This window comes from Patella vulgata, chromosome 1, assembly GCF_932274485.2.
Source record: "Patella vulgata chromosome 1, xgPatVulg1.2, whole genome shotgun sequence".
In the NCBI taxonomy this organism is placed as follows: Eukaryota; Metazoa; Mollusca; class Gastropoda; family Patellidae; genus Patella; species Patella vulgata.
The window spans coordinates 39,742,339-39,769,592 of NC_065879.2; the positions used below are offsets into that span (position 1 = coordinate 39,742,339).

Consider the following 27,254-nt stretch of genomic DNA (forward strand, 5'->3'; position numbering starts at 1 on the left):
TCCTCCCCTCAGTCACTGTAGTCCTAATCCATGCAATGATTTTCAAAAGTAAGAAAACAAACCTCTGCAAAAAATTTACAAAACAATTTTTATATACATTATATCGACATGAATTATGAATGAGGGCTTTATATTTCCTGCATACATATGAAAATAATGTACAATTTGTAATAAATTATAAGAATATGACATGTGCATATAATTGCGAACAGATAGGATTCGCATTGGAAATGACATAACCTAAGCCATTGATGTTTCACTGCCAGATTATTAAGAAATTTATAATACGGCTTATGCAATACGGGTATATTTCCCAAATTATTTCGCAACTTGATATTGCAATGTCTATGTTGATATCGTCCGGTAAATATTCCATTTCAGCCAATCAGTGAAGAGATAACTCCACACTGCCGACATTATTTTGTAGTCGGCCTAGATCTCCGACAAGCAAAAGTGTTGTGGTTGTAATTTATGTTGCAGTAACCGACCAGAAAAGACACCATGGGTTTCGTAACATGTGGGCCAAACGAAGTGATGGTTTTGAGTGGTTTGTATATATATTCTTGAGTAAAATACTCAAGACGTATGTAAAGCTTTCTGCAGTCGTACTCGTTGAGTCGTTGTGTTAATTTGGCAAGACAAGAAGCCAAGCCAAACACCTTGCGCAATCCACACGGACCTGGTTTATTTGGTAGATTTTCAGTCCAAACCAAAAATAATAATATATCCCATGTCATGTAAAACGATGAGTTGATGCTATGCGGGAGTTTCCTACTTATTGGGGATTTAAAGGTTTGACTGCATTTAAACGGGTTTGGAATTCCACAGATATTCCATTTTGCAGCAAAAAAGGTCAAGGTCTGACTGATTGTCTGATGTTAGTAGATGGTGTAGATCTATGGGTAACAATGCAAAAGTTTTTTTTTTGTATAAATGTGAATTTGACTAAAACTGAATATTTACTAGCATTCTAACTCTCAATGACCTAGTTTGTGTTGAGTTGACATTAAACCCCATTTCTCTCTCTCTCTCTCACAACCAAACGAAGGCAGTAATTATTGGGGAATATTATTGACATGAACTTAAGCCGGTACAGGAATTAAATATAGTAATTTATAGAGGTGCATCTATTTTACTTTTTTATTATAAATATAAAAGAAATATAATAATAGCAATACAGTGTTTTATTCTTCAAATAAACAGCATTACATATGATTGCATGTGTCATTCTCCTATCCTGTCATCAATTCCAGGAGAGCGATTTCAATTTTTTCCAATTCCATAAGGGCTTCGTCACTTTTGTCAGTATCGTGAAAAATTAAGTAGATCATTTTAACCACTTTCTTCTTATTAAAATCGGGTGGAGTTATTTTTCCTTTTCTTCCATATGGTTTGTTTACCCACATTCTGGCACTAATTCCATAGGTTGGTGAATGAAATGTATGGGTCAATATGACATGAGAAGTGGTCATTCTATGAGAAAATAAGTTTACTTCCAGTGACGAGTGCCGTTTTTACGTTCTCCTGATAATTTTAATTTTTTAGAATATAAAAAATATGTTGTAAACACCTTTCTGGGCGTCCAAACCATGCTCGACACAAACCCCATTTTGTCTCCTTCACGAAAAGTGTAAAATCATCGATGTTTGTGTTCATACACGTTCTTAAAGTCGCAGAACAAAAATGGCTCATTCTAAGGTCAGATTTTTCGACCATGATAAAAAATAGTATCAGTGGCGCCCCTAGCGAGCTTTTGCATTGCTACTTGGGCACCGTATTTATTTAGCTCAACTTCTACACAGTAATGTGGCAAGATGCTCTTTAGTAAAATAACATAAAAAACAAAGCAAGATGGAATTTGGATCTGGCATTTTTATACTATTACTAGAATAAATTTTTTAAATTATGGATTCTGGAAATTGTACTTTAAGCCTTAAGCCAGAAGGTTCGAATTTTGAACAAGTAGACAAGAGTGGCCTTTCTTTCAATTTAAAACTGATCTAAAAAGTAAGTGTAGAAGGATTTGATACGCAATTTCAGAAGACAACCCCAAGCCTTGCCAAGGACAAGTCACAAACATTTTTTTACACACAGTCAATATATTATACAGTGATACACAGGCATTTCAAACAATAACTATATAATATACATATATATCAAATCCAATGAATGGATCTGGGGGCATAATTTATGCGTCATAAAGTAGCAATATTAATAGGTACTAATATTAATAAGCCAATTGTTGAGTAGGATTTTTTTTAATAGTTTTTATACGCCCACATTGAAATGTGGTCGTATATTGTCGTCGCCCCCGTCCGTCCACAATTGCTTGTGGACGCTCTAGAGGCTAAAGTTAATATCCGATTGACTTTAAATTTATACACAGTGTTTAAGGTCATGAGATGAAGAAGCCTATTTATTTTCAGCAATTTCCAATAATTACTGCCAGAGTTATGACCCTTGATCACTTCAAAACAACTTGTGGGCGCTCTAGAGGTCAAAGTTAATATCCGATTGACTTTAAATTTATACACAGTGTTTAAGGTCAGGAGATGAAGAGTTATGGCCCTTGATCAATTTGAAAAATCTTGTGACGCTCTAGAGGCTAAAGTTATCATCCGATTGACTTCAGATTGATACACAGAGTTTAAGGTCTTGAGACGAACAAGTATATTGATTTTCAATGAATTTTTATAACTTGAACAGCTAAATCCATAATGTTAAAAGTTTCATATACTAAATGTTAGCATGGGGCAGGACTTTATAAAAACCAAACAAATTCTAATGGTTTTCTGATAATTACTTAATGAGTTGTTACTCTTAATCAGATTTTAATGTATTATAAATGTTTCATTACCAAAAAAAAGTAAAAGTATGCAACAACTCTTGTTGCCTGCAAGGACGATTTAGCTGCTGTGGGCGTATGTTTCATTGCCTGGCAACCTATCTTTACTGTACTGTATTGTCAGCAAGTCTACACCTTTATTCGAAATGGTTTCTTACTAATGTCTTGCCCCCAGCCACTGTAGTGGATGGTTCTAAGACTGCCTTTGCGCAAGTTTCGTAATCATTGCAGAATTATAAGAAACACAAGTTTATTGGTTGAATATTTTTCAATTTGCAAACAAAAAAAGCTTTATATACAATTACAATGAGGAAATAGAATTCTGTTTTGCAAATTGCAATAATAATTAATATGTGCGAAAAGCAAAGAAAATTAATGTGTGCGAAAAGCAAAGAAAATTAATGTGTGCGAAAAGCAAAGAAAATTGATATGTAACCATCTGTTGAATTAAACTAACATCTTTCAACAATACTTTCTTGCAGGATGTTGCCATGCACGATCTGTGTTTATTCCTGGTGGCAGAGTTTTCGTATGGCCAATGATCCAGAAATTACAAAGGTAAATTAGTACAGAAATGTAATCTTTAAACTCTGTATACATATCTACTCTTCAAAAAAAGTAGGGGATATTCAGAAACAATACAAAACTGCGGAAATGCACTGCTGTTTTTATTAGAGGTAACTACATGTAGTGTATGTTAATAACAGGCAAATTGCCTATACATGAACATAAACAGTTCATATGGGGGGCTTATCTGACGGCCCCATTTCACTCGCAAAGAGATTCCCTGTCAAAAGTGAAAATGGACGTTTTTGATTTTTGTCTTCATAATGAGTAATTGCTCCACCAATCCTCAGACATTCAGCAATTTGTCGTGGCATGCTCCTAATCAACCGTCCAATCACGATTTGGGGCAATCTGGCCCATTTCTCTTGCAGTGCCACAGCCAATTCTTGCAGTGTTGTCGGTTGACGTCAATGAACACATCTCCCGATCAAATTAAACGTAACACACTAAAGCAAAGATACGCTAAACAGTAAATCTTATGCAAGAACTTATAGGAAAGCAAAAATGGATAGATAAACCAGCACACAGCATTTTTCATCAACCCTTCCTTGAAGTGTCAAATTTGACACGACTCGACAACTTAGCTTATGTGGGTGTATGTTTTTCGTTAGGCAATAAAGAAAAGTTTTAATGTAAAAAAAATAAATGTTCAATTGAATTTTTTCATTCAATAAAACCCTTAAAAATTGATTAAAGATCGCAATTATTTGGCTCAACATCTGCAAATTAACATTTCTTTAAACACGTCACACATACAATTTAAAATGACACTCCCCCAATTGTCCTAGTCAAAATAAAACTGTTGATTTTATTGAATTTAATGTGTTTTTAATTGTATTTTGGAATGACTATGTTAAAAATTCGTTATACATGTACATTGATAACGTTGAGATCAAACCGATTTTGTGCTAAATGTCAAAATTGTAAGACAAAAATGCGTTCCTTTTTAAAACTAGGTAAAAGACATCAAGACACCAATTCCATTCCAAATTTTGATTATTGAATTATGATCTTAATGCCAGTAGTGATTTATTTAATAATTGATATATTTTTCTATTTCTGCTCTCTGTTGCACAATTATTAGGATGAGTTTAAATACTTTGACCCTAACAATCACAAGTCCCCAGGTTTACACTAAAGAAGGTGTGGCTATATCTGTCACTGGTATAGCCCAGGTAAGGCAATCCTTAGGTGAAATACATGTGTTTGGTTTACCCAGTCAATAGTTTTAGTGCTAGACAGGCATGTTTAAAGAACACATATTACTTTTGCTACATTAACCAAGATGTTTTTATCCACAAAATCAGATTGCTTATCAGTTATATTCATTCCATAGTAAATTGATGACTAGTAATAAGCAGTCTCATTATGTTACGTTTTAGACTTCCATTTGATTTCATTCTTATTCTTGTAAATAAGACTGACTGATTTTGTTTTATGTGATCTCTAAAATTTCACAATAATGAAGAATACTTTACTTTTTTATAGATGTAATGTAATTTATGTTGATAAAAATATCTTTACAATCATATTTTATAATAAGTGTTGTGGTGATAGCTTTTTGATTTGTCAAAAAATAAGATTTTATTCTGATTTAATATTATAAAATGGATAATACTTTGTACCATTACAGTAAAAAGTTTAATAACATATGATTTACTTGATTATCATTCTTCAATTTGTTGCAAAGAAAAATGAAATATAGTTCATATTTTAAAAACTAACATTCTTTAAGTGAGAAATCTACTTACCATCCATTTCTTTATGCATCCGTTTAAATACTGGATGTTTTCAAAAATTCTCTCAATTCCAGGGATTTTAGTGCATTTTAAGGACTGATAATCAAGTGGTTAACTTCTGGTTTTGTTTCCTCCATAATCACCATTTGAATACTTTGAGCATCATTTGGGGAAAAATATCCCTACTAGTACTACAAGGAAAAAATTAAGTGGATTGGAAAAATAAAGAAACGAGACCCAATTATGGTCCCAGAAACTTATCTTTAAAATGGAAACACCAGCTTGGCACAATTTCAGTTAAGCAAGCTGTTTACGTTTATATCTTATTTTCTGGTAAATCTGTATTAGCTGTGTGCCAGTTCCCAAATTTGCCTTCAGTCTACATGTATTTTTTTTTGTTGAGTTTTATTTTTTTGTTTCTGTATACTGGTATAATTTTCAGATTATCGTTAAATGTGCTGACCTTAGTTATTGAAAGTGCTCATGTATACACACAGTTAGGGGTAGCAATATCTGTTACTGGCATAGCACAGGTGAGATACAATATATGACAACTTTTATTTGGTGTCTCTATTAGTAACTATTACTTATAAGTCTGTATGTAGTACATAAAATTTTCGGCTTATTTTTACTCATTAGAACCATATCAAATGTGCCTGAATTGTCTATGATCATTCCATACCCATGATCAATAAAGATCCTAATGTTATGCCTAAGATAATGTTCCCCTTATCTAATCTTTTTATCAAATGTAAATGTTAAATTTCTTATAACCAATCTTTTTATCAAATCTTAATGTTTTATTTCTAATAACCAATCACGGTATGAATTGTTATGCCGAATATAGTTGCATGGCACAATTGCATGACTTGGTATGTCAGAGATTCACTTCTTGTCTATTAAATTAAAGACATGGTTAGTTGCATTATTTTCTTTTTTAATGATCGACTGAAACCAAATACACTTGGTTAGAATATCTTTCTTTTTTTTTTTAATTTTATAATGTACAGAACTGTTTTCAGGCATCATTTTTACCTTTTATAAAAGTTTTGCAGAATAATCAAAATTTTAAATATTACATTAGTAATTATTAATTTGATTAAATTTTAATTTTAAAAGCAACTGTCTTATCACTATTTTTCCATCAACTAGAGCAAATATGCTAAGATACAAATGTATTCATCCCAAATAGTGTCTATTTGCACTGATTAAAACATGTACGTGTATGTTTTGAGCACATAAATTTTAAAAAGGTAGAAATTTTAACCCTAACCAGTTAGCACATATTTAATGTCGGTCTACCATTTATAGTCATTGAATGCATGTATCTAGCTAGAGTAAAATTTAGTCAATACTATTTAACTGTCATTTCATTTTATAATAACTTTAAATCAATTGTATATCCCAGTAATGAATAGATATACAAGTCTATCAAGTATCAACATGTAATACTATTTATGATTTTAAGATAATTGTCACACAAATTAACAGTTCAATACCAATGTTTCACAATTTATTTTCATAATTTCTGACATAATAATTTCGTTTTTTTTAATTTTATTGTGCTCATCAGGTAAGAATACAAGGATCCAACGATGAAATGCTGCGCTCTGCTTGTGAACTTTTCTTGGGCAAATCCGAATCTGAAATACAGAAAATTGCTCAAGAAACATTAGAAGGTCATCAAAGAGCCATGATGGGTAACATGACCGTAGAAGTTAGTATTAAGCCTTATTATATAATAATATGTATCTTGTAACCATGGTGAAATATTTAGGTAGATTAGACTAAAGTCTTGGGAGGTGAAAGATAAATAGACTTTAATAAAGGTTCTTCATGTCCTTTAAAGATACATTAGTTATGAGCTAAATCTCTCTATTGCAAGTCTTTTTTAGGCTCCAGATGTTATAAAAATTATTAATTAGACCTTTATTTACATGCCAAGCTCAAAATCTACTCTGTAGACCCTTGGATGGCTTGGATACAGCTTGGATTTAAACATTTCATAATTAAATCAATAAATAGCTGACCAAGCTAACGTTTACCGTAATAACTGACGTCACTACGGGAGACTGCCGATGAAAGGTCTGCTAATCGAAGGTGCCGTAGCCCACACTGATCAGCAGTGAATATTTGCTAGGCCGCTACAATCACTGATAGGGATGACATCAGTGTGACTTAATGAGCCCTCAATATTAACTTTTGTTCTTATGCAAATTAAATTCTAGAAATTTTTTATATGCCCACATGGAAATGTGGACGTATATTGCTGTTGTCTCCGTCCATTGTCCACAATTTCTTGTGAACGCTCTAACGCCAAAAGTTATCATTCAATTGTTTTAAATTGGATATATGTTGTTTACATTAGTGAGATGAAGAAGCCAATTTAATTTCAATAATTTCTGTTTATTACGTCTAGAGTTATGGCCCTTGTTTTGCCTTGTTAATCCTTGTGAACGCTCTAATGCCAAAAGTTAACATCTGATCTTTGTGAAATTTATATGCAATATTTAAATTAGGGAAACGAAGAAGCCTATTGAATTTCAGCAATTTCCGTTTATTACGTCTAGAGTTATGGCCCTTGTTTCACTTTATTGAACCTTGTGAATGCTCTAACATCAAAAGTTATCTGCCGATCTCTATGAAATTTACTTGCATCATTTAAATTAGTAAAGAGAAGAATCCTATTGAATTTCAGCAATTTCTGTTTATTACTTCTAGAGTTATGGCCCTTGTTTCACTTTGTTCAACCTTGTTAATGCTCGATTGACGAAAGTTGTCATCCGATATGTATGAAATTTATATGCATCATTTAAATTTGTGAAACAGAGGTCTATTGAATTTCAGCAATTTCCGTCAATAATTTCTAGAGTTATGGCGGTTGTGAACCTTGTGAACATTTGTATGACAAAAGTGATCATCTGATCTGTATGAAATTTATATGCATTATTTAAATTAATTAGTAAAACGAAAAAGCCTGTCAAATTTCAACAATTTCTGTAGATTACTTCTAGAGTTGAGACCCTTGTTTCAGTTTGTAGAACCTTGTGAACCCTCAAACGGCAAAAATTATAATCTGATCTGTATGGAACTGTCTTGTAAAGGCCCCTAATTACCTACAAAGGAATAAATATGCGACAACCCTTGTCGACCGCTCGGATGAGTTAGCTGCTGTAGGCGTATGTTTCGTTGCCTGGCAATCTATCTTTTTAAGCATTGGAAAAATAAAGGTGTTTGGGGTATATGTAGGTAAAAAATATTTCCTATTTAGTGTAAATGGGTATGTAAAATGAGTAAAAGGCACCATTCTGCCTGGACCAGTAACGTCAAATATTGAAAGGAGCCGTTATTTACGGAGGTATTAGAAGCCTCTGGAAAACAGATTGACTGTAGCCATTGAGAATGTTACTTGATAATCGAGAATGCGTGGGTAGAGTTATCGTTTTCAATCAAACAATCAGTGATTCTTTTAGCAAGAATGACTAACTCTATATTAAACTCTTAACTAATGTATCTTTAATAATCTATGGTAATGGAGACCATTACCACAAACAATTTCAAATTAACTGACTGTTATGAATGTAGTCTTGTGCACTATGCTTTACATTTATGCAAATTTGCAAATCAATTTGAATTAAGATTAAAATATTTTTTTCTCAATTTCAAAACTTAGTGATTTGTAGCCAGGAGCTTTTGGGAAGAGCAAGCAAAGCAAGATGTTTAAGCTACTAGGGTCAACTTTTATGAGAATTTGTGGTGCCTCCTTTCCAAGCTCTACCCTGAGTAGTAATGTCAGAATATGGTCTTATCTTATCATTCATTACATAAATGCATTTGAATATGGTCGTATCAATACACTAAATGCACTTGTTTTCTTCCTGAAGGAAATCTATAAAGATAGAAAGAAGTTCTCAAAGGCTGTATTTGAAGTTGCATCATCAGATTTGGTTAATATGGGTATAACTGTTGTCAGTTACACATTAAAGGATATCCGTGATGAGGAGGTTGGAGAATTTTATCTTGTGTTAAAACTAATTTTTTATTTCATGATATGTTTTGACGATCAGTATTCACACCCACATGAGTACACCAGGGATAATAATCAAACTATTCCAATATTTGGGGATGAAATAGAGCTTTGGCAACAAACGTTAAAAATTTAAATTGGTAAAGAATATAAGCGAATAATAAGTTTCATAAGATCAAACCATTTTATTTAAAACCCCAGCTGATACTGCGATATAATAGTATATTACCCATTAGTATCTAATTTATGAAGCTGTTATGCCAACTGGAAGTACCGTGAAATAATACCCCTTTTGATTACATGCAAGAATGTAAGTGAATGTAGGGAGATAACTCCAGAAAAAGATCAATTTCATAACAAAACAAAACAAAATTTAAATGCAATTTATTGTTAAGGCGTTTATTTTTAACACACTAAGGTATTAAAACAAAACTTTCAAAAAGAAAGTGCTGGCTTTAATTATTATTGCTATAAAGGTAGCTACTGATTGATTTGAATAATATGTAGCCATATATTTTTAGTAAGTATACATTGGATTGCATGTATCCCTTTTTATACGCCCACATCGAAATGTGGTCGTATATTGCCGTCGCCCCCGTCCGTCCGTCCGTCCATCGTCCACAATTTCTTGTGAACACTCTACAGACTACATTTATCAACCGATTGTTTTGAAATTGATATATGTTGTTTGCATTAGTGAGATGAAGAAGCCTATTTAATTTCAATAACTTCTGTTAATTTCTTCTGGAGTTATGGCCCTTGTTTCACTTTGTTGCACCTTGTGAACGCTCTAACGACAGAAGTTATCAACCGATCTGTATGAAATTTACATGCATCATTTAAATTAGTAAAACAAAGAAGCCTATTGAATTTCAGCAATTTCCGTTAATTACATTTAGAGTTATGGCCCTTGTTTCACTTTGTTGAATGTTGTGAACGCTCTAATGACAAAAGTTATCAACCGATCTGTATGAAATTGATATGCATCATTTAAATTAGTGAAAGGAAGAAGCCTATTGAATTTCAGCAATTTCCATTAATTTCTTCTGGAGTTATTGCCCTTGTTTCACTTTGTTGCACCTTGTGAACGCTCTAACGACAAAAGTTATCAACCGACCTGTATGAAATTTATATGCATCATTTAAATTAGTAAAACAAAGAAGCCTATTGAATTTCAGCAATTTCCGTAAATTACATCTAGAGTTATGGCCCTTGTTTCACTTTGTTGAATCTTGTGAACGCTCTAATGACAAAAGTTATTATCCGATCTGTATGAAATTTATATGTATCATTTGAATTAGTAAAACGAACAAGCCTATTGAGTTTCAGTTATCACCTAAATTAGTGAAATGAAGACAAACAAGCCTATTGAATGTCAGCAATTTCCATCAATTACGTCTAGAGTTATGGCCCTTGATTTACTTTGTTGAACATTGTGAACTTTCGAACAACAAAAGTTATCATCCGATCTGGATGAAATTCATATGCATTATTTGAATTATTAAAACGAAAAAAGCCTGTCGAATTTGAACAATTTCTGTAGATTGCTTCCAGAGTTACGGCCCTTGTTTTAGATTTTAGAACCTTGTGAACCTTCAAACAACGGAAATTATAATGTCATCTGTATGAAATTGTCTATTAAATTCCCCTAATTACCTACAAAAGAATAAATATGTGACAACCCTTATCGACTGCTCGGACGATTTAGCTGCTGTGGGCGTATGTTTTGTTGCCTGGCAACCTATCTTGAAATATAATTAATAAGATAATTTGTAATTAAGAATATCTGTATTCATGTGGGAAGTGATGCATTGTCAGGGTTCTATAACTGTGTATATGTATCAATTCTGAGAGAAAAAATATTAATGCTAGTTGCCAGATATGTTACAAGAAATTGTTGATGTTTATTCATTATCAATGTGCAAATTGACGTTTTTCAATCAGAATTATTAATGTTACCGCGATATTTTGATAGAATGTGCATAGATTTTTATGTACTTTAATAAACTTACAAGTTATAGAATCCCTTTGACAATACGTAAGCTAAAGTATACAAGCTAACTTAATGTGTGTACCATCATATTTTTGTTATCATATTTCATTAAGCTAATTCTTTCCTTGTGGTATATAAGATTAAATACTCCGCTACATGTATTAGATAAAGTACAATATTTTTGTTTAGATCTATTTTTTAAAAAAAAAGCAGATATACTGAAGGAACTTTTAGAAGTGTCAATTTTGTTCATATTTTTGAAATCTTGAATGAAACAAAAAAAAGATACTTTAAGATTATTTATAATCAATTACTAAGCTAGACCTTTGTTTCAGGGCTATTTACAAGCATTAGGTATGACTCGAACTGCTCAAGTTAAATGTAATGCTAGAATAGGGGAAGCTGAGGCTCGATGTGAATCGGGTATAAAGGTGATAACACCCATATCAGATAACTATCCTCTGGGGTCATAGGTCTCATTTTGACCATGTTTTTTTTTCTTCATCCGGCTCTGATTTTGGTTGTACTACTTTACATGTAATTGTAGGGACGTGAAATTTCCCATGAATTTGAATTAAGAAATTACTCAGTTGCTGTGATGATTACAAAAAACATGCTCAATTCATATCATCTGTTTATAATCTCCTCTGGACTAACCTCAACCATGACATTTCTTTTTAAATTAGGGATATCTTAAATCTTTGGGTATGGCTCGTACTGCCCAAGTTAAAAGAGATGCCAGAATAGGTGAAGCAGAGGCCCGTAAGGATTCTGGTATTAAGGTGAAATTGAAGTTCCTTAAAAGGAATTAAACATGTGGCTATACAATGAGATCGAGTTTAAACATAGTATCTTATTCTATGGTCGTATGTTTTTGTACCCCGCCCTTGGAAAGGAGTAAGGTTTTTTCATTGAACTTGTCTGTCCATCTAAAGAAGCTTAACTTCATGTTACTTTGAGACTTTTAATGGAACTTGCTAGTCATCTATTTGACTGCTTTGACATTATCTTGAATGACTTGAAAAGATTCTAATTTTGCGCTTATTTAATAAGATACTAACTGCCAACTGATCTGTTAATGTCAGATAATAATTCCACTGCATTTATAATAAAATATATACCTTACTCGGAAATTTTCAAAAATAAAAATTAATTATGAGTTTTCTTGCATACATGTTTTCAGCTTAGTTCGCAAGATGACTGATATCAGGAATATTAAATAATTTATGTTGTTAATTTTGGGCGGGGCACATGCTCCTTTCTTGTCAGTTTGTAATATGTTGATTAGAAATTATTGCATGGTGTGTGTATAAATGTTAACATTACATTATTGCTATCTACATGTAACTTATGCTCAGGTTGGCTGATCTTTGCAATGTGATGGAAGTTGAATTTGAAGATATTATTTTTCTTTTAGATTAATTTGTATTCAAAATAAGATATAATAACAAGTTGTTATTTATACATGGTTTGAACAAATCTAAAAGCCCTAGGGTTGTCATAGGACAGGCCTTGTCCTGTGAACCTTGCTCACTGGCAATAATTAATGGTTTTATCAGAAGCTCATATTGCTAAATATTGTATCTTATCTCCATAAAGACCAGTGTAAAGTATTACACATACAATGTACATGTAATAGTGATTTTGTAATTGGATTACTGAAAACTACTACTTCAAAATACAAAAAAAAAGATTTCTTTGAATTTTGGAACTTCAAACTACAAATTTTAACCCTAAAGTCATTCCTTTATTTGTACAGTTTTAGTTATTACTAACTCTCAAACTTTTCTTTACACCAATACAAATTATGAGGAAATGTCAACTAATTTTAAGTCATTGTTCCTTATGATCAAATCCTGCCTGTCACATAAGTCATGATGATATTTAACCATTTCAACTGATTGAAACTTTTATTACTGTTCTGTGAATTTAATTTTTAATTCTGACAAAAAATGCAATAGAACAGTCCTGCGATATGCAATAAATTAAATCACAAGGGCCTGTAAAATGGAAAATCTCTTTCAAGTGTTATACACAGCTTAATTTTATTTTTAAAAGATTTTCCACTTTACAAAAGCTCTGTGGGTTTCATGACTAATGAGAAGAGAAAACGTGTCTTAAAAGAACGAACGTCTCTACCATTTGAATTGAAATAATGCTGGTCTCTTCACTGTTTTGAGAAAGGTTATCCACTATTTTGAAATAATGGAATCTCGGAACCATTTTGAATTAAAAGGGTGCTAAAATAATGTGATATTATTTGACTGTTACTATGACGTTCCTCCTCATTTTCCTCATCTTTCCATTAATATCTACATTTTTTTATCTTACCAGTTATAGCAATAAATGCTTTATATTCCCTGTTTGTTTGTTTTTTGGTTTTTTTTGTTTCTTAAAAATACGTACTGGTAGATTTTTTGAGCCATTGTAATGGCTCAAATTAATACTCATTCAAATGCCTATTAAACATTCAAATTAAAGACTTAAAATTCAGTACCAAAGCTTATATTATTATTATTTGATATTCTGTAACTCAATATTGGAAACAAAATGATAGAAATAACAAAATACATTGCATGTTTTATAGCATTTTATTTTGTATAATATTAATAGGAAGCCATAGCTGAGGAGAAACGTATGGCTGCACGTTATGCCAATGATATTGAGATTGCTAAAGCCCAGAGAGATTTCCACTTAAAAAAAGCTGCTTATGATCAGGAAGTACACACTATGAAAGCATCTGCTGAAATGGCCTATGAACTACAGGTAGGATTAAATAAAAGTAAATCACTAAATGCTGTATGTGGTCTGGCAGAAGTATGGCTGAACCCAGTGTACTCATTCCATTCTACTCCACTATACCCTGGGTTAATCCATAGGGTTTCCACGATTTCAAATTATGTGCCCTGGCCTAGAATGTAGCTACAGTCTACGAACCAATCAGAAAACAGTTTACAAACCAATCGTTTCGCCTTCGTTTTTATAAGGGTAGATAACCATATTCATGCCCATTTACTGAATGATTGATGTAAATAATCTATATATTTATAATTTATTTATATTTAATTGTATTATCAAAATCTGTAGTATGTATTGTTGATTTCAAATATGTATAACATCTATATGTTTGACTTTTGTTATTATTATTACTATTCGTTCTTTGTCTGAAATATGTCATTCTGTTATGTTTATTATTATTGAACTTATACTTGGCAATTTGATTCACAATAACGGTACGATATAACGTGGACATAAAATTCCGGGAATGAACGAACAATTCTTGATAAAACTAATGACCCTACATTATTATATGAATGTCTGGACTTCATTAACATAATATAAAATTGGTTGTTAATAATTAAGCATTTAGAATAGGCCAACTCCTAACATTGCCCGATGAGAGTTACTTCCCTTTGCCAATTTCTTTTCAAATAACAATTTATGGGATTGGTCGATATCAATAGCACAATCATCAAGGGCGGATAACTTGAAAACGTGTCTCCCCCATAGATTAACCCAGGGTATAGTGGAGTAGAACGGAATGAGTACACTGGGTAACCGAGGATGGGCTGAACCTGAAAATAGTATACAAAGTATTTTTTATGATTGATTTTAGTAGCCTAGAGTGTCCTCTTTCAGAATCTGCCAGGTGAACCTTGGTCACCCGTGAGCTTTTTGAGAAATTCAAAATGGCGTCTAAATTTAAATTGGGCTGCACACATTAAGCACACGGGAATGGCTGATCCAAAACAGAGCTGCGTTGCACATGCTCGGTGATCTGAAATTCAATGAAATTATTGAGCAGATTTGGTCCAATAGCAAATCACGATTTAAACGAATATTCCTGAATGTTAGTGGTGGTTCATTCTTTTCGGAAAAGAAATCACAAATTTTAGATGACCAAAAAAAACATAACTCCGTTAACATTGACAACCCAAATCAAATATGTCGGCCGCGCGTACACAAAAGCAGTGCATTTTAACAGACATTCAAATGGATATATCTTAGGAAATATAGCATGCAGATACAGTTTCTTGATAGTTTGTGATAAAGGGATTATCTAGGGTTGTTGTAGATGTAGTGCCATAACTGTAAATAGTTTTCGAGATTTTTTCAGCTCAGGGCACCCTACTAATGGTTATTCTGTAGAATCCATACGAGTGTGTTAAGAATATGTGGATAGTTTTTTTAGCCAATAATGATATATTGAAAAATAGATTTTAATGTTTTTTATGATGTAGATTTTATAACAAAAACAGTAACTCACATTTACTTTATTGTTGCTATACGGATGGTGCACCTGTTCGTACAGTTTGTTACTGGATGTGTCGATGAGTTAAAGTCAATTGTGGTACTTAATATTGTTAATCTCAAATTAACCGTCATATGTAAAATTGGCTCGTTGGAAAGTCCATATATTATATGTTATGGTCCGGGGAGGTTGGGTGGCCGAATGGTTAGCACGTGCGTGCTGTATCATAAAGCCTGTCATTGAGTCAACTGGCGTGGTTTCGAATCCCCGGTTGTACGTGACAAGGAGTAGGGTCGCCAGTCCAACCTCGTGGGTTTTCTCCGGGTCCTCCGGTTTCCTCCCACAGCTAAAGACCCCTACCCGCAAGCGAATTATTGAAATAAAATTAAACCATATGTTAGTCCCGAAATGACCCAGTTTGTGTCGAGTGGACGTTAAACTCCATTTCTCTCTCTCTCTCTATGTTATGGTCCATCAGCATGCAGATAATTTACATCTTGCATTTTTACTTAAATAATATAATATTATCTTTATTTCATGTAGGCTGCTAAAACTAAACAAAAAATTCAAGAAGAACAGATGCAAATTACCGTCGTTGAAAGAACTCAGATGATTCAAGTACAGGATCAAGAAATTGTTAGACGTGAAAGGGAATTGGAAGCTCAAGTTCGCAAGCCTGCCGAAGCAGAAAAATACCGCATGGAAAAAATTGCCGAGGCTAACCGAGCTAAAATTGTTATGGAGGCTCAGGCTGAAGCGGAGGCTATTCAGGTAAAATATTATACTGCTTCAAGACAAAAGACTAGAAAAGAGGTGATAAATCCTTCAAGCAGATTTCAATGAAAAGCATGTAAATTTAAATCATTGTGAGTTCAAGCTTACATATGTTTCAATATAATATAATCTTACTCCAGAGAATATTATTAGGGAAAAAGAGATATAGAGTCAAGCAATATATTGGATTATTGCAGTATCCAAAATTTATTGTCATTTGCCCCCCCATTAATCTGGTCTGCCCTCTGTTTTAAAAAATATTTTTAGAAAATAAAAAAAAGTATTTGTGATACGTTTCGGTAATTAATACCTTCTACGGTGAATAAATCCCACATCCTCACTCAGTCATAAACTTGCATGTTGTAGAGCATTTCCGACAGTCTATTTTTCAAAATTTTTGTGGCGAGGTCCCCAATGGACTCGCTACTTTGGCGCTCACAAGGGGAATTCGTTGAGGTTCGCAAGTCCGTTCGTTTGACATTTTGTTCTCTAGTCGGATAAACTAGTGATCGGGCGATGGACGGTATCTGGTCAGATCTATTTATCTCGGCGATTGGTGCCTGTAAGACAGCATTTCCGGCATTCTATTTTTCAAAATTTTCTGGGGGAGGACTCCCTACTTTGACGCTCTTGAGTAGGCTTCGTCGTGATTCGCAAGTCCGTTCGTTTGACACTTTACCTCACCGATCAGTGCCTGAAATACTGCCAGGCTGCATTTCCGGCAACCTGTTTTTAAAAATTTTCTGGGGGAGGCCCCCTACCCCTAGTTAAAGCTCGTGCCTTTGCCCCCTTCACCTTGGACTTTGCCCCAGCTTTGCCCCTCCAATCACTGACGGCTGGCGCAGCCACTGGTGACAAGGAGTAGGATCGCCTGTCAAGCCTCGTGGGTTTTCTCCAGGTCCTCCGGTTTCCTCCCACTGCTAAAGATCCCTACACTCAAGCGAATTATTGAAATTAGATTAAAACATGTGTTAGTCCCAAGATGACCTAGTTTGTGTTGAGTGGACGTAAAAACCCCATTTCTTTCTCTCTATTGGAGGAATGGCCATAATATAGATTGGACTATTGCGGTATTTTTACTGGTAAAAAAATATTATCAATAAAATTTACATATTGCTATTTTATTTATTGAAATTATTGTCCAGCCCTGACAAATGTCGTGCATCTTTCCCTCTGGTAATCTGCCTTCAAATTTAAGGTGATGATTAAGAATACATAATGTTGATTGCATAGTGCTTATATATAAAGAATTACATGCCACATAATTGATTTTACCTATATACAGTGATTACCATGTTCCTGTCTAAGCCACTGCATGTTGGGGTTTTTGTTCAACATGGTAAATGGACAAATGTATGGATTTTGAATATGACAATTTCTACTTTCTTTATACTCTAGTTGAAAGGTGAAGCTGAAGCCTATGCTATTGAAGCAAAAGCTAAAGCTGAAGCTGAACAGATGGCAAAGAAGGCCGATGCCTGGAAGGATTACCAAGATGCTGCTATGATTGATATGGTTTTAGAAACACTGCCTAAGGTACCATTTACATATTTTTATATGCCCACATTTAATCTCGTCACCTATGTCTAGGGGGCTGTTAAACTTTTCTAGTGAACACTCTACACACTACAATTCTTTTTATACGCCCACATTTTCATGTGGACGTATTATGCCGTCGCCCCTGTCCGTCCAGACGTCCACAATTGTTTGTGGACTCTCTACAGGTCACAATTCTTATCCGATTTCGACGAAATTTGAAATATAGGTTTATCCCCAAAAGATCTTGGCTGCTTTCGATATTGGCATGTATTGGATCGAAACTTCATGGATTATGGCCCCTGTTTGTACGAAAAATCACATTTTTAGCTTGTGGACCCTATAGGGGTCACAATTTTTATCCGATTTTGTTGAAACTTGAAATGTAAGTTTATAACCCAAAGATCTCGGTTCCTTTCGATATTCGTGCATATAGGACCGTAACTTCCTGAATTATGGCCCCTGATTGTACGAAAAATCACGTTTTTAGCTTGTGGACCCTATAGAAGTCATAATTTTTATCCGATTTAAAAAAACGTTCTATTATATCACCGTTACACCCTAAGGATGACTGAGTTCGAATTTCGTGAAAATCGGCCCAAAATTGACAGACAAAATGGCTGCCATTCGTTCCAAAATAGCGTAAGAATATGGTATATCAAGGTTGTGGACCCTATAGGGGTCACAATTTTTATCCGATTTTGTTTAAACTTGAAATGTAAGTTTATAACCCAAAGATCTCGGTTCCTTTCGATATTCGTGCATATCGGACCGTAACTTCCTGAATTATGACCCCTGATTGTACGAAAAATCACGTTTTTAGCTTGTGGACCCTATAGAATTCATAATTTTTACCCGATTTAAAAAAACGTATTATATCACCGTTACACCCTAGGGACGACTGAATTCGAATTTCGTGAAAATCGGCCCAAAATTGACAGACAAAATGGCTGCCGTTCGTTCAGTTCCTTTCGATATATGCGCATATCGAATTGTAATTTCCTGAATTATGGCCCTTGATTGTAGGAAAAATCACTTTCTTGTTAGCTTGTTCTCTATCCATCTCTCGAAAATGTGGGCGTATCCTGCCTGGCAGCCGCTGGTTATATGCCCACATTGAAATGTGGTCATATATTGTCGTTGCGCCCGTCAGGCCTGAGTCCACAATTGCTTTTGGAAGCTCTAGAGGCTATAGTTAATATCTGATTGTCTTTAAATCTATACACAGTATTTAAGGTCAGGCCCTTGAACACTTTGAAAAATCTTGTGGACCCTCTAGAAGCTAAAGTTAATATCTGATTGTCGTTAAATTTATACACAGTATTTAAGGTCATGCGATGAAGAATCCTATTGATTCTCAGCGATATCCGATAATTACTGCCAAACTTATGGCCCTTGAACACTTTGAAATATCTTGTGGACCCTCTAGAGGCTAAAGTTAATATTATTTGTTTAAGGTCACGAGGCAAACAATCGAAACAAATTCTAATGTTTTCTGATAATTACTTCATGGGTTATTAATTATAATCAGATTTTCATGTGTTGTAAATGTTCTCATTTCTGAAAAAATAAAAAATATATGACAACACTTGTTGACTGCCCGGACGACTTAGCTGCTGTGGGCATATGTTTCGTTGCCTGGCAACCTATCTTTAGAACTGCAGAGAGTGTTCATTTTGGTTTTAAGGAAGAACCCTGTTGAAATATAAATTCGATCAGCCCCATAGGATTTGGGGAGGGGGAGAGGAGAGGGGGTACTTGAAAGGGGAAGAATTAGATGAATTCACACATTAAAACTTCCTCTGCTGAACTATGCTGAAACATTATTACTTTTAAAAATGAATAATATATTATTTGAAACTTATTCTGTGAATTGCATTTAGTAATTGTAACATAGAACACTATTTGTGGATAAAAATTTCTGTGGTTTATTAAACTGACTTTTCAAGAAGGTTTCACAAGTTATGTTGTGTGACTTCTATATAATCTCAGTGTTACCTCAGTTTTAACAAGAATTAAAAGAAAAAAAAGTTGCATTGTCAAAGATTGAGATTTGTGTTTGAAAACATAAAATTAGACAGTTTGCAAAAACATTATTTTCTGTGATTGTTACAGGTTGCTTCCGAGATTTCTGGTCCATTGACCAATTGCAAAAAGGTTACCATGGTGTCCAGTGGTAAAGGAGAGGTCGGAGCATTGAAATTAACCAATGAAGTGATGACGATTATGGAGAAACTACCAAGTGTTGTTGAGAATCTAACAGGAATCAACATTCAGAAAGTGAGTATTTTAATTCCTGACAGTAGAGAGTTAGCTATGGATCCAGATCAAAGTTTGGGTCTCTATTGAAAACAGTACTGGCAAAGCTGCCATTGCAAAGAAATATGAAATGAAATTGGGTTTAGTATTCTAATTTATGGGACTGATTGACCAAAGTTAATTAAGACGGGCATTTGCCATGCAGTGTGCTTTGAAGTAAATTTTGCTTGGACAATGGCACTTCAGTCTACTCTATTGATTTTTAACTATTTCCAATAATTACTGCCAGTGTTATGGCCGTTGACCTCTTTGAAAAATCGTGTAGAAGCTTTAGAGTCTAAAGTTAATAACTGATTGACTTTAGATTTATATACAGTGTTTAAGTTCATGAGATGAATAAGCCTGTCAATTTTCAACGATTTCCAATGATTATGGAAATTGATATTGATAGAACCGAAATGGGTTGTTACTTGGTGTGTTGTAAATGTTTTCATTTCTAACAACAACAAAAAAAAAAATGTGACAACCCTTGTTGATACATGGATGACTTAGCTGCTGTGGGTGTATGTTTCGTTGCCTGGCAACCTATCTTTTATATGAAATGCCGTAATTTAACCATTTGTCTCTTTCTTTACCTCAAAACAAAGCACAGCAGTTGCAGACCTATCTACAAGTATTATATAGATTTCTTAGTAAATAAGCGTTACCAAAGTTAATTAACTGTATTTTAATTTCTTTTTCAGACGATGAAAATCTCACAAAGACATTAACATGTATGTCTACCACTTTTATACAAGAAAATAATTCAAAAATAAATCCTTCAAATATGAAATTTTATATCATCAAATACCAATAAATGTTATAAATACATTTTGTGAAATGAACAAAGTGAAACAGTTTTTATAAACCATAGTAATTTTTATAAAAAAAATTGACAACACAAATTATACATATATATTCAGCTCATTAAAATCAACTATGAAATTTAAAATTAAAAACATTTAACCAAATTGTACATGTATATTCAAATCATTAAAATCAACTTTGAAATTTTAAACTTTAAAACATTTAACTAAATTATACATGTAACTTCAGTTCATTAAAAACAACTTTGATTTTTTTAAACTTAAAACATTTAACCATATGTTCTTGTATATTGAGATTTTATGTTCGAATATTTATCTCTCATGGTGTTTTATAACTTTAAAAATAATGGTATTTTTTCTTCATTTTTATACAGTGGTTCTAATCAAATGTTTAAATTGTCCTGTAGTGTTTTCTATTGTATATAAAATGTGTTGTGAATGATATTCATATTTTCATTAGTATAGATCTAGTGTTCTCATCTTGTCATTAATTTAGTCAGTCTGTTCTTGCATTCTCTCAAAAAGGATGATACACAATAAGTGAATTTGACCCTGGGTTAGTTTTTAAATTTGCCTTATGCTCAAATTATTTCTGGTCATCTCGTCAATGCAATCTCTGATTTTTCATTATAGGAATTTAATGTATAATGTGATGAACAGTGCCACTAGTCTAAAGCATAATTTGTGGAATGTCATTAAAAAAAAAAAAATCAGATTTGGATAATGATCAGTTAAACACAACTTTTACACAAGTTGTTGGAAAATGTAAATTGTTTCCATACAAATTTCTTTATCTCATTTCAAAAGTTTACGACAATCAAAGCTCTAGCTGTCTTTGCCGAAATTACAAATTTTTCCTATAATCATTATCAAGTATTTTTCTTTTAAAACACAACATCAAATTATTGATTATTCATACATTATTATTATTAATTTGTACATTTGTTCATATTTTTTTTTATTATTTTAATTTATGTTTTACTTCAGCTCATAATTTTATATGCTTCAAATTTATCAAACACTTTTATGCTCAGTAAGAATTTTTTGAAAACGTTGTTTGTTCTGTCGTGGAGAATACAGGTATATTTCACCGTAATTCTTTATAAGATTCTTAAATTGAAATAAGCCATGATACAAAGTTTTGAGTTCCAAAGGAGGCTAAGCAGAAAGAGATGGGCAGGGTGGTGTTACACTTTTGACATCTACTTTAACACAAAAAAGGTGCACCATCTGCTTCGATAAGTTGTATGCTGTTCAGAATATACCTTACTGTAACTTTTATAAATCATATCTTTATTGTACTTTTGGTCACATACTCAGTATCTGAATAATCCAATTCGCTGCAAAGAAAATCTGATAGCATACTCTTGCCATGATTTTTTTTTTGCAATAATTACCTTTTTAAAACTCTGCCTGTATTAGACTTAGAGATTATAAAGATATATTAGGCTGTAATTGATTTAATTATTGTGTAAAACTATTTTATGTTCTATATCTTCAGTATTATTAACATCATATTTTAGTTGTTAATATTTGGTTATTATTTTACAACCTAAGCATTTTTAATAACCAATTGTCATATTTGTATAAGTTCATGTTAGTACATTAAAATATAAGCTCCTTAAAATTACTTATGTTGTCCTGTTGTATTTATAGTCTGAATGTTTGGACCAGTAGTCTACTCTTAGGTTGTGAGTAGGCAAATGATTGTGAAAATAAGTACACGTATACCCATTCCTAGACAACTGACCATCAGAACAAATACTTTGATATTTGCCAACCTAACCTTTCAAATGACACAATCATCCTTAAATCCATAATTCAAGAAGGCGTGAGTACCAAAACTGATGGTTTTGATGACATCAAACTTGGTGGCCTGGACGACAAATTGATGTGTGCCAAACTGACACACATCATCCTTAAATGCAATTTAAGCTCAATGGGTGTCTCACCTTTCTTCAGCTTTTCCATTTTACTAATTTACTAGTGGAAGTACCAATAGTTGGAATGCCCCTAAGAAACAAACACATCGTCAAGTGGCGTTGCTTAACCTGTAAAAACTTTGATATGGTCGCTTAAAATAGAGTAATTTGAAAACAATTTTAATATATTAATTTTGAACTATCTCTTTTTAAACTATTATAGAAGAACGACCAGCTCTTTATGTAAATATTACATAAGGTATCTTTAACATACATGTATTTAAACGTAATTTAAATTTTGTGCTACTTGTATGTAGAAAAGGTATATCCCTTCTGCATGCTATTTATGCAAAGTTTTCTTCCAAGATGCATCTGATACCTGGAATTGGAAACAAGTTTAACAGCATAACGCAGGTTCAAAGCGGATTACCAATTTCCTTGTATGTACAGCATTCGACCGTAAACATTGAAAAGACTAAAATTATGATCTTTAGAAATGCTGGTAAAATAAGAGAAAACGAAATTTGGTACTATAAAAAATATTGTTTTAGAAACTGTTAATGGGTTTAACTACTTAGGTATACTTTTAAATTATGATGGTAAATTTAATATTACGCAGAAACTCATAACGGACCAAGGGCGTAAAGCTCTTTTTAGCTTAACAAATACCTGTAATAAAAATCATTTCATCTTTGAAACAAAATTATCAGTCTTCATACATAGTCAAAAGTATTTTAAATTACGGTGCCATGATTTGGGGCATACGTTCTGCTAGCGATATTGAAAAATTACATTTATTCTTTTGCAAACAATTACTTGGCGTCCGAAAAACAACTTGTAGTAGTATATCTATAATGAACTCGGTAGATGCCCTTTAATTTTAGATAGAAAATGTGGGATTTTTATACGCCCACATTTTCATGTGGACGTATATTGTCGTCGCCCCTGTCCGTCCGTCCGTCCATCCACAATTGTTTGTGAACAGTCTACAGGTCACAATTTTTATCCGATTTCAATGAAACTTGAAATATAGGTTTATCACCCTAAGATCTCGGTTCCTTTCGATATTGGCATGTATCCGACTGTAACTTCATGGATTATGGCCCCTGATTGTACGAAAAATCACATTTTTAGCTTGTAAACACTGTAGAGGTCAAATTTTTTATCTGATATGGAATATTAATAAAATAGTCCTCCAAAGGGATAGTTTATCAACATTTAACTATTAACTTTAGGCTGCAGAGTTATTTAAAAACCAGCGGCTGGCAGACAAGATGCGCCCGCATTTTGCAAGAGATGGATAGAGAACAAGCTCAAAAAAACAAAACCACGATTTTTCGTACAAACGGGGGCCATAGCCCAAGAAGTTATGGTTTGAAATGCGCGAATATAGAAAGGGTCTGTGATCTTTAGGATATAAAGATATATTTTAAGTTTAATCAAAATCGGACAAAAATTATGACCGCTATAGGGTCCACAACCTTCTTATTACATACTTGTACACAATTTGCGTGTAAGGAGCGGGCAGTTTCGGTTCAATTTTCACGAAATTTGAACTCAACCATACTTAGGGTGTAACGGTGATAACGTGATTTTTCGTACAATTAAAGGCTATAATTCAGGAAGTTACGATCCGATATGCGCAAATATCTTTGGGTTATAAACATGTATTTCAAGTTTCATCATATTCGGATCAAAATTGTGGCCTCTCAGGTCTACAGCCTTGATATACCATATATTTACATTTTTTGAGTACGAGGGGCGACCATTTTGTCCGGCAGTTTTGGTCCAATTTTTCCGAAATTCTAATTCAACCGTCATTACGATGTAACGGTGATATATTCGAAAGTTGTTTTTTTAAAATAATAATTGTAACCTCTAGAGGGACCACAAGCTAAAAACGCATTTTTCGTACAATCATGGGCCATAAAGGAACCAAGATCTTTGGGTTATAAACATGGATTTCAAGTTTCATCAACGTTAGATGAAAAGTGTGACCGCTAGAATGCCCACAGGCTAAAAACGTGATTTTTCATACAATCAGGGGCCATAATCCATGAAATTTCGATCCGATACCATGCCAATATCGACAGGAGTCGAGATCCTTTGGAGATAAACATATATTTCAAGTTTCGTCAAAATCTGATACGAATTGTGACCTGTAGATTGTCCACAAACAATCGTGGACGGACAGACGGACGGGCAGGGGCGACGACAATATACGTCCACGAGAAAATACAAGCATATAAAAAGCTATTTCACACATTCCTTAAAACTATTAGCAAATCCCGAATATCCGCGCATAATTTAAATATAGAAGTAGGCCGATACAATAAAATAGAACGTGGTGAAAGAAAATGCACACTTTGTAACCTGAACTATATAGAAGACGAATTTCATTTTATTTTAAGCTATCCTTGTTATAATAAATTGCGTCATCAATTCATCAAACCATACTTTTTACGAAAACCTAATATATTTAAATTAATTCAATTATTAAATACAACTTCAATATCCGAACTACGAAACCTGGCCAAATTTCTCATTTCTGCAGATAAGGAAAGAGCCACTCTATTAAATAATAATTAAACTTGACACATTACCTGACCTGACTAGAATGTAATCCCCCCCCCCCCACCACACACACACACACTTTGATTTGACTGTTACATGGTCATTACTATGGTAATAATCAATTTTATTTTTCCTGTTTTAAAGGTCATTTTAGAAGATTGAAAAGAAAAACAAATTAACGGGTGATTTTATGAAGTTTATAATAATTACTGATTCTTTCCGTCGTGTTTAAATTTGTGTATCCTATTTAGACTAGCAATTTAACACAATTTATTTACATCCCACCCCATACCTTTTGTTTGTTGTCTGTTTGTATTTAATTGCCATGTATATATTGTTTGTGTGTATGTAATTATAATATTTGTATTTACTTGCCATGTATATATCGTTTGTATGCAATTATAATGTTTGTATATGTGTTATCTGATGAGTCAGTAGCCTTAAAGAAATAAAGAATTGAATTGACCAATACCACCACTCTGCGCCTTTGACCTGGAGGAGGCTTACAGAGCCCCAGTCCCAGCCTTCCCCCGCCACCTGACAGATCAAAAGGTTTTCTTATTATGGTATTTTGTTGTGGATGGTAAAAGCACCAGAGTTGGAACACTAGTCATGAGAAGAAAATACAATGCCAATGGTATGATTTATGTCATGGATTTATTAGCCATTTGCCATCAATATCTTTGGTAGGACAGATCAAAAAGTTTGCTTATGATGGTATTTTGGGTAGAAGGTAAAAGTATCATAGTTAAAACGCGAGTCATGAGAAGAAAATACAATGGCATGATTTATGTCATGTATTTATCATCTTTATAGATCGTATATTATTCAACGTGAGTTTTACATGCATGTAGTCGTAGATCAGGAGGGGGGGTTGGATGGCCGAATGGTTGTATCATAAGGTCTGTCATGGAGTCAACTGGCGTGGTTTCGATTTCCCGGTTGTACGTAACAAGGAGTAGGGTCGCCTGTCCAATCTCGTGGGTTTTCTCTGGGTCTTCCGGTTTCCAGTGCCGAAATGACATAGTTTGTGTCGAGTGGACATTAGCCCCCCCCCCTCTCTCTCTCATAGACCAGGAGCCCAGGGGGTCGGCCTAGCCGACAAGTGTACCAGTTTTCTCCTAATGGTATCAATGCATGTTTATCATCAGAATGTAAGTCTACTGAGTATCTGGTGGTGAGTATGGCTTTGAGGTAGGGTTGTGATTCTGGGTGTGAATTCTTGGGTTAGATTAGCTCAAAAGTGTATCGCATGAAAATCGAACAGCAGTGTACCGTACATCTTCAAGTATTACAAAAACACCTGGACAGACATTTCTAGTGGTGAGGTACCCCTGACAAGAGTTGTTTAATTTCCAGACCACAGCTAGGCTAAATTAGCTGAAATCTGTACTACTTAAAACAGTATTGGGGTTGTTTAGCCCCACCACAGGAATCATGAATGACCATTGCCAGACAGTTTGTGCGGTAGGTTACCCCTATCAGACACATCTCAAAATGCCACGCCCCCAACTAGGCTAGATTAGCCTATTAAATTATAATGGTACTTTTCAAGAGATCTGGAAATGTCAATAAAAAAACCACTTTAAAAAAGAGACATGTTCAGATATTAGTTTATTCTTATATTATAGTCTTCATCAGAAGATTCAAAAACAAAGATCATAATATGAGCTGATCAACAGCTCACATTTGGATATGCTTCAGATACCCAACCACATTGTAAATCTTCATTCCAGCCATGGATGGCAGAGTCATCTTGTTCGATCATTGATTTTCCAGCTTGTCTCTATATTGTTGCACCATAAATGCTGCGTTTAATGCGCAGCAAAGGACCACTAATGATCGAACAAGATGACCCTGCAATACATGGCTAGAATGAAGATTTACAATGCGATTGGGT

General features: G+C 33.6%; 1 protein-coding gene across 3 annotated transcripts; it reads left to right on the forward strand.

The window, feature by feature from the left end:
* Positions 1-400: 400 nt before the first annotated feature.
* Positions 401-22,488, forward strand: LOC126813025 (flotillin-1). Of its 3 annotated transcripts, XM_056102074.1 has the most exons (12): positions 401-547; positions 3,328-3,403; positions 5,594-5,684; positions 6,725-6,868; positions 9,036-9,155; positions 11,858-11,953; positions 13,785-13,937; positions 15,967-16,194; positions 17,596-17,733; positions 19,849-20,013; positions 20,736-20,793; positions 21,105-22,488. In XM_056102074.1, exons 1-11 carry the CDS (start codon positions 502-504, stop codon positions 20,760-20,762), a joined length of 1,284 nt encoding a protein of 427 aa, XP_055958049.1. In that variant the 5' UTR covers positions 401-501; the 3' UTR covers positions 20,763-20,793; positions 21,105-22,488. The 3 variants fall into 3 exon arrangements, with proteins under 3 accessions (XP_055958049.1, XP_050395080.1, XP_050395081.1); XM_050539123.2 differs by lacking the exons at positions 5,594-5,684; positions 21,105-22,488 and adding an exon at positions 4,497-4,587 and having other exon boundaries at positions 20,736-21,026; XM_050539124.2 differs by lacking the exons at positions 11,858-11,953; positions 21,105-22,488 and adding an exon at positions 11,507-11,602 and having other exon boundaries at positions 20,736-21,025.
* Positions 22,489-27,254: the final 4,766 nt, after the last annotated feature.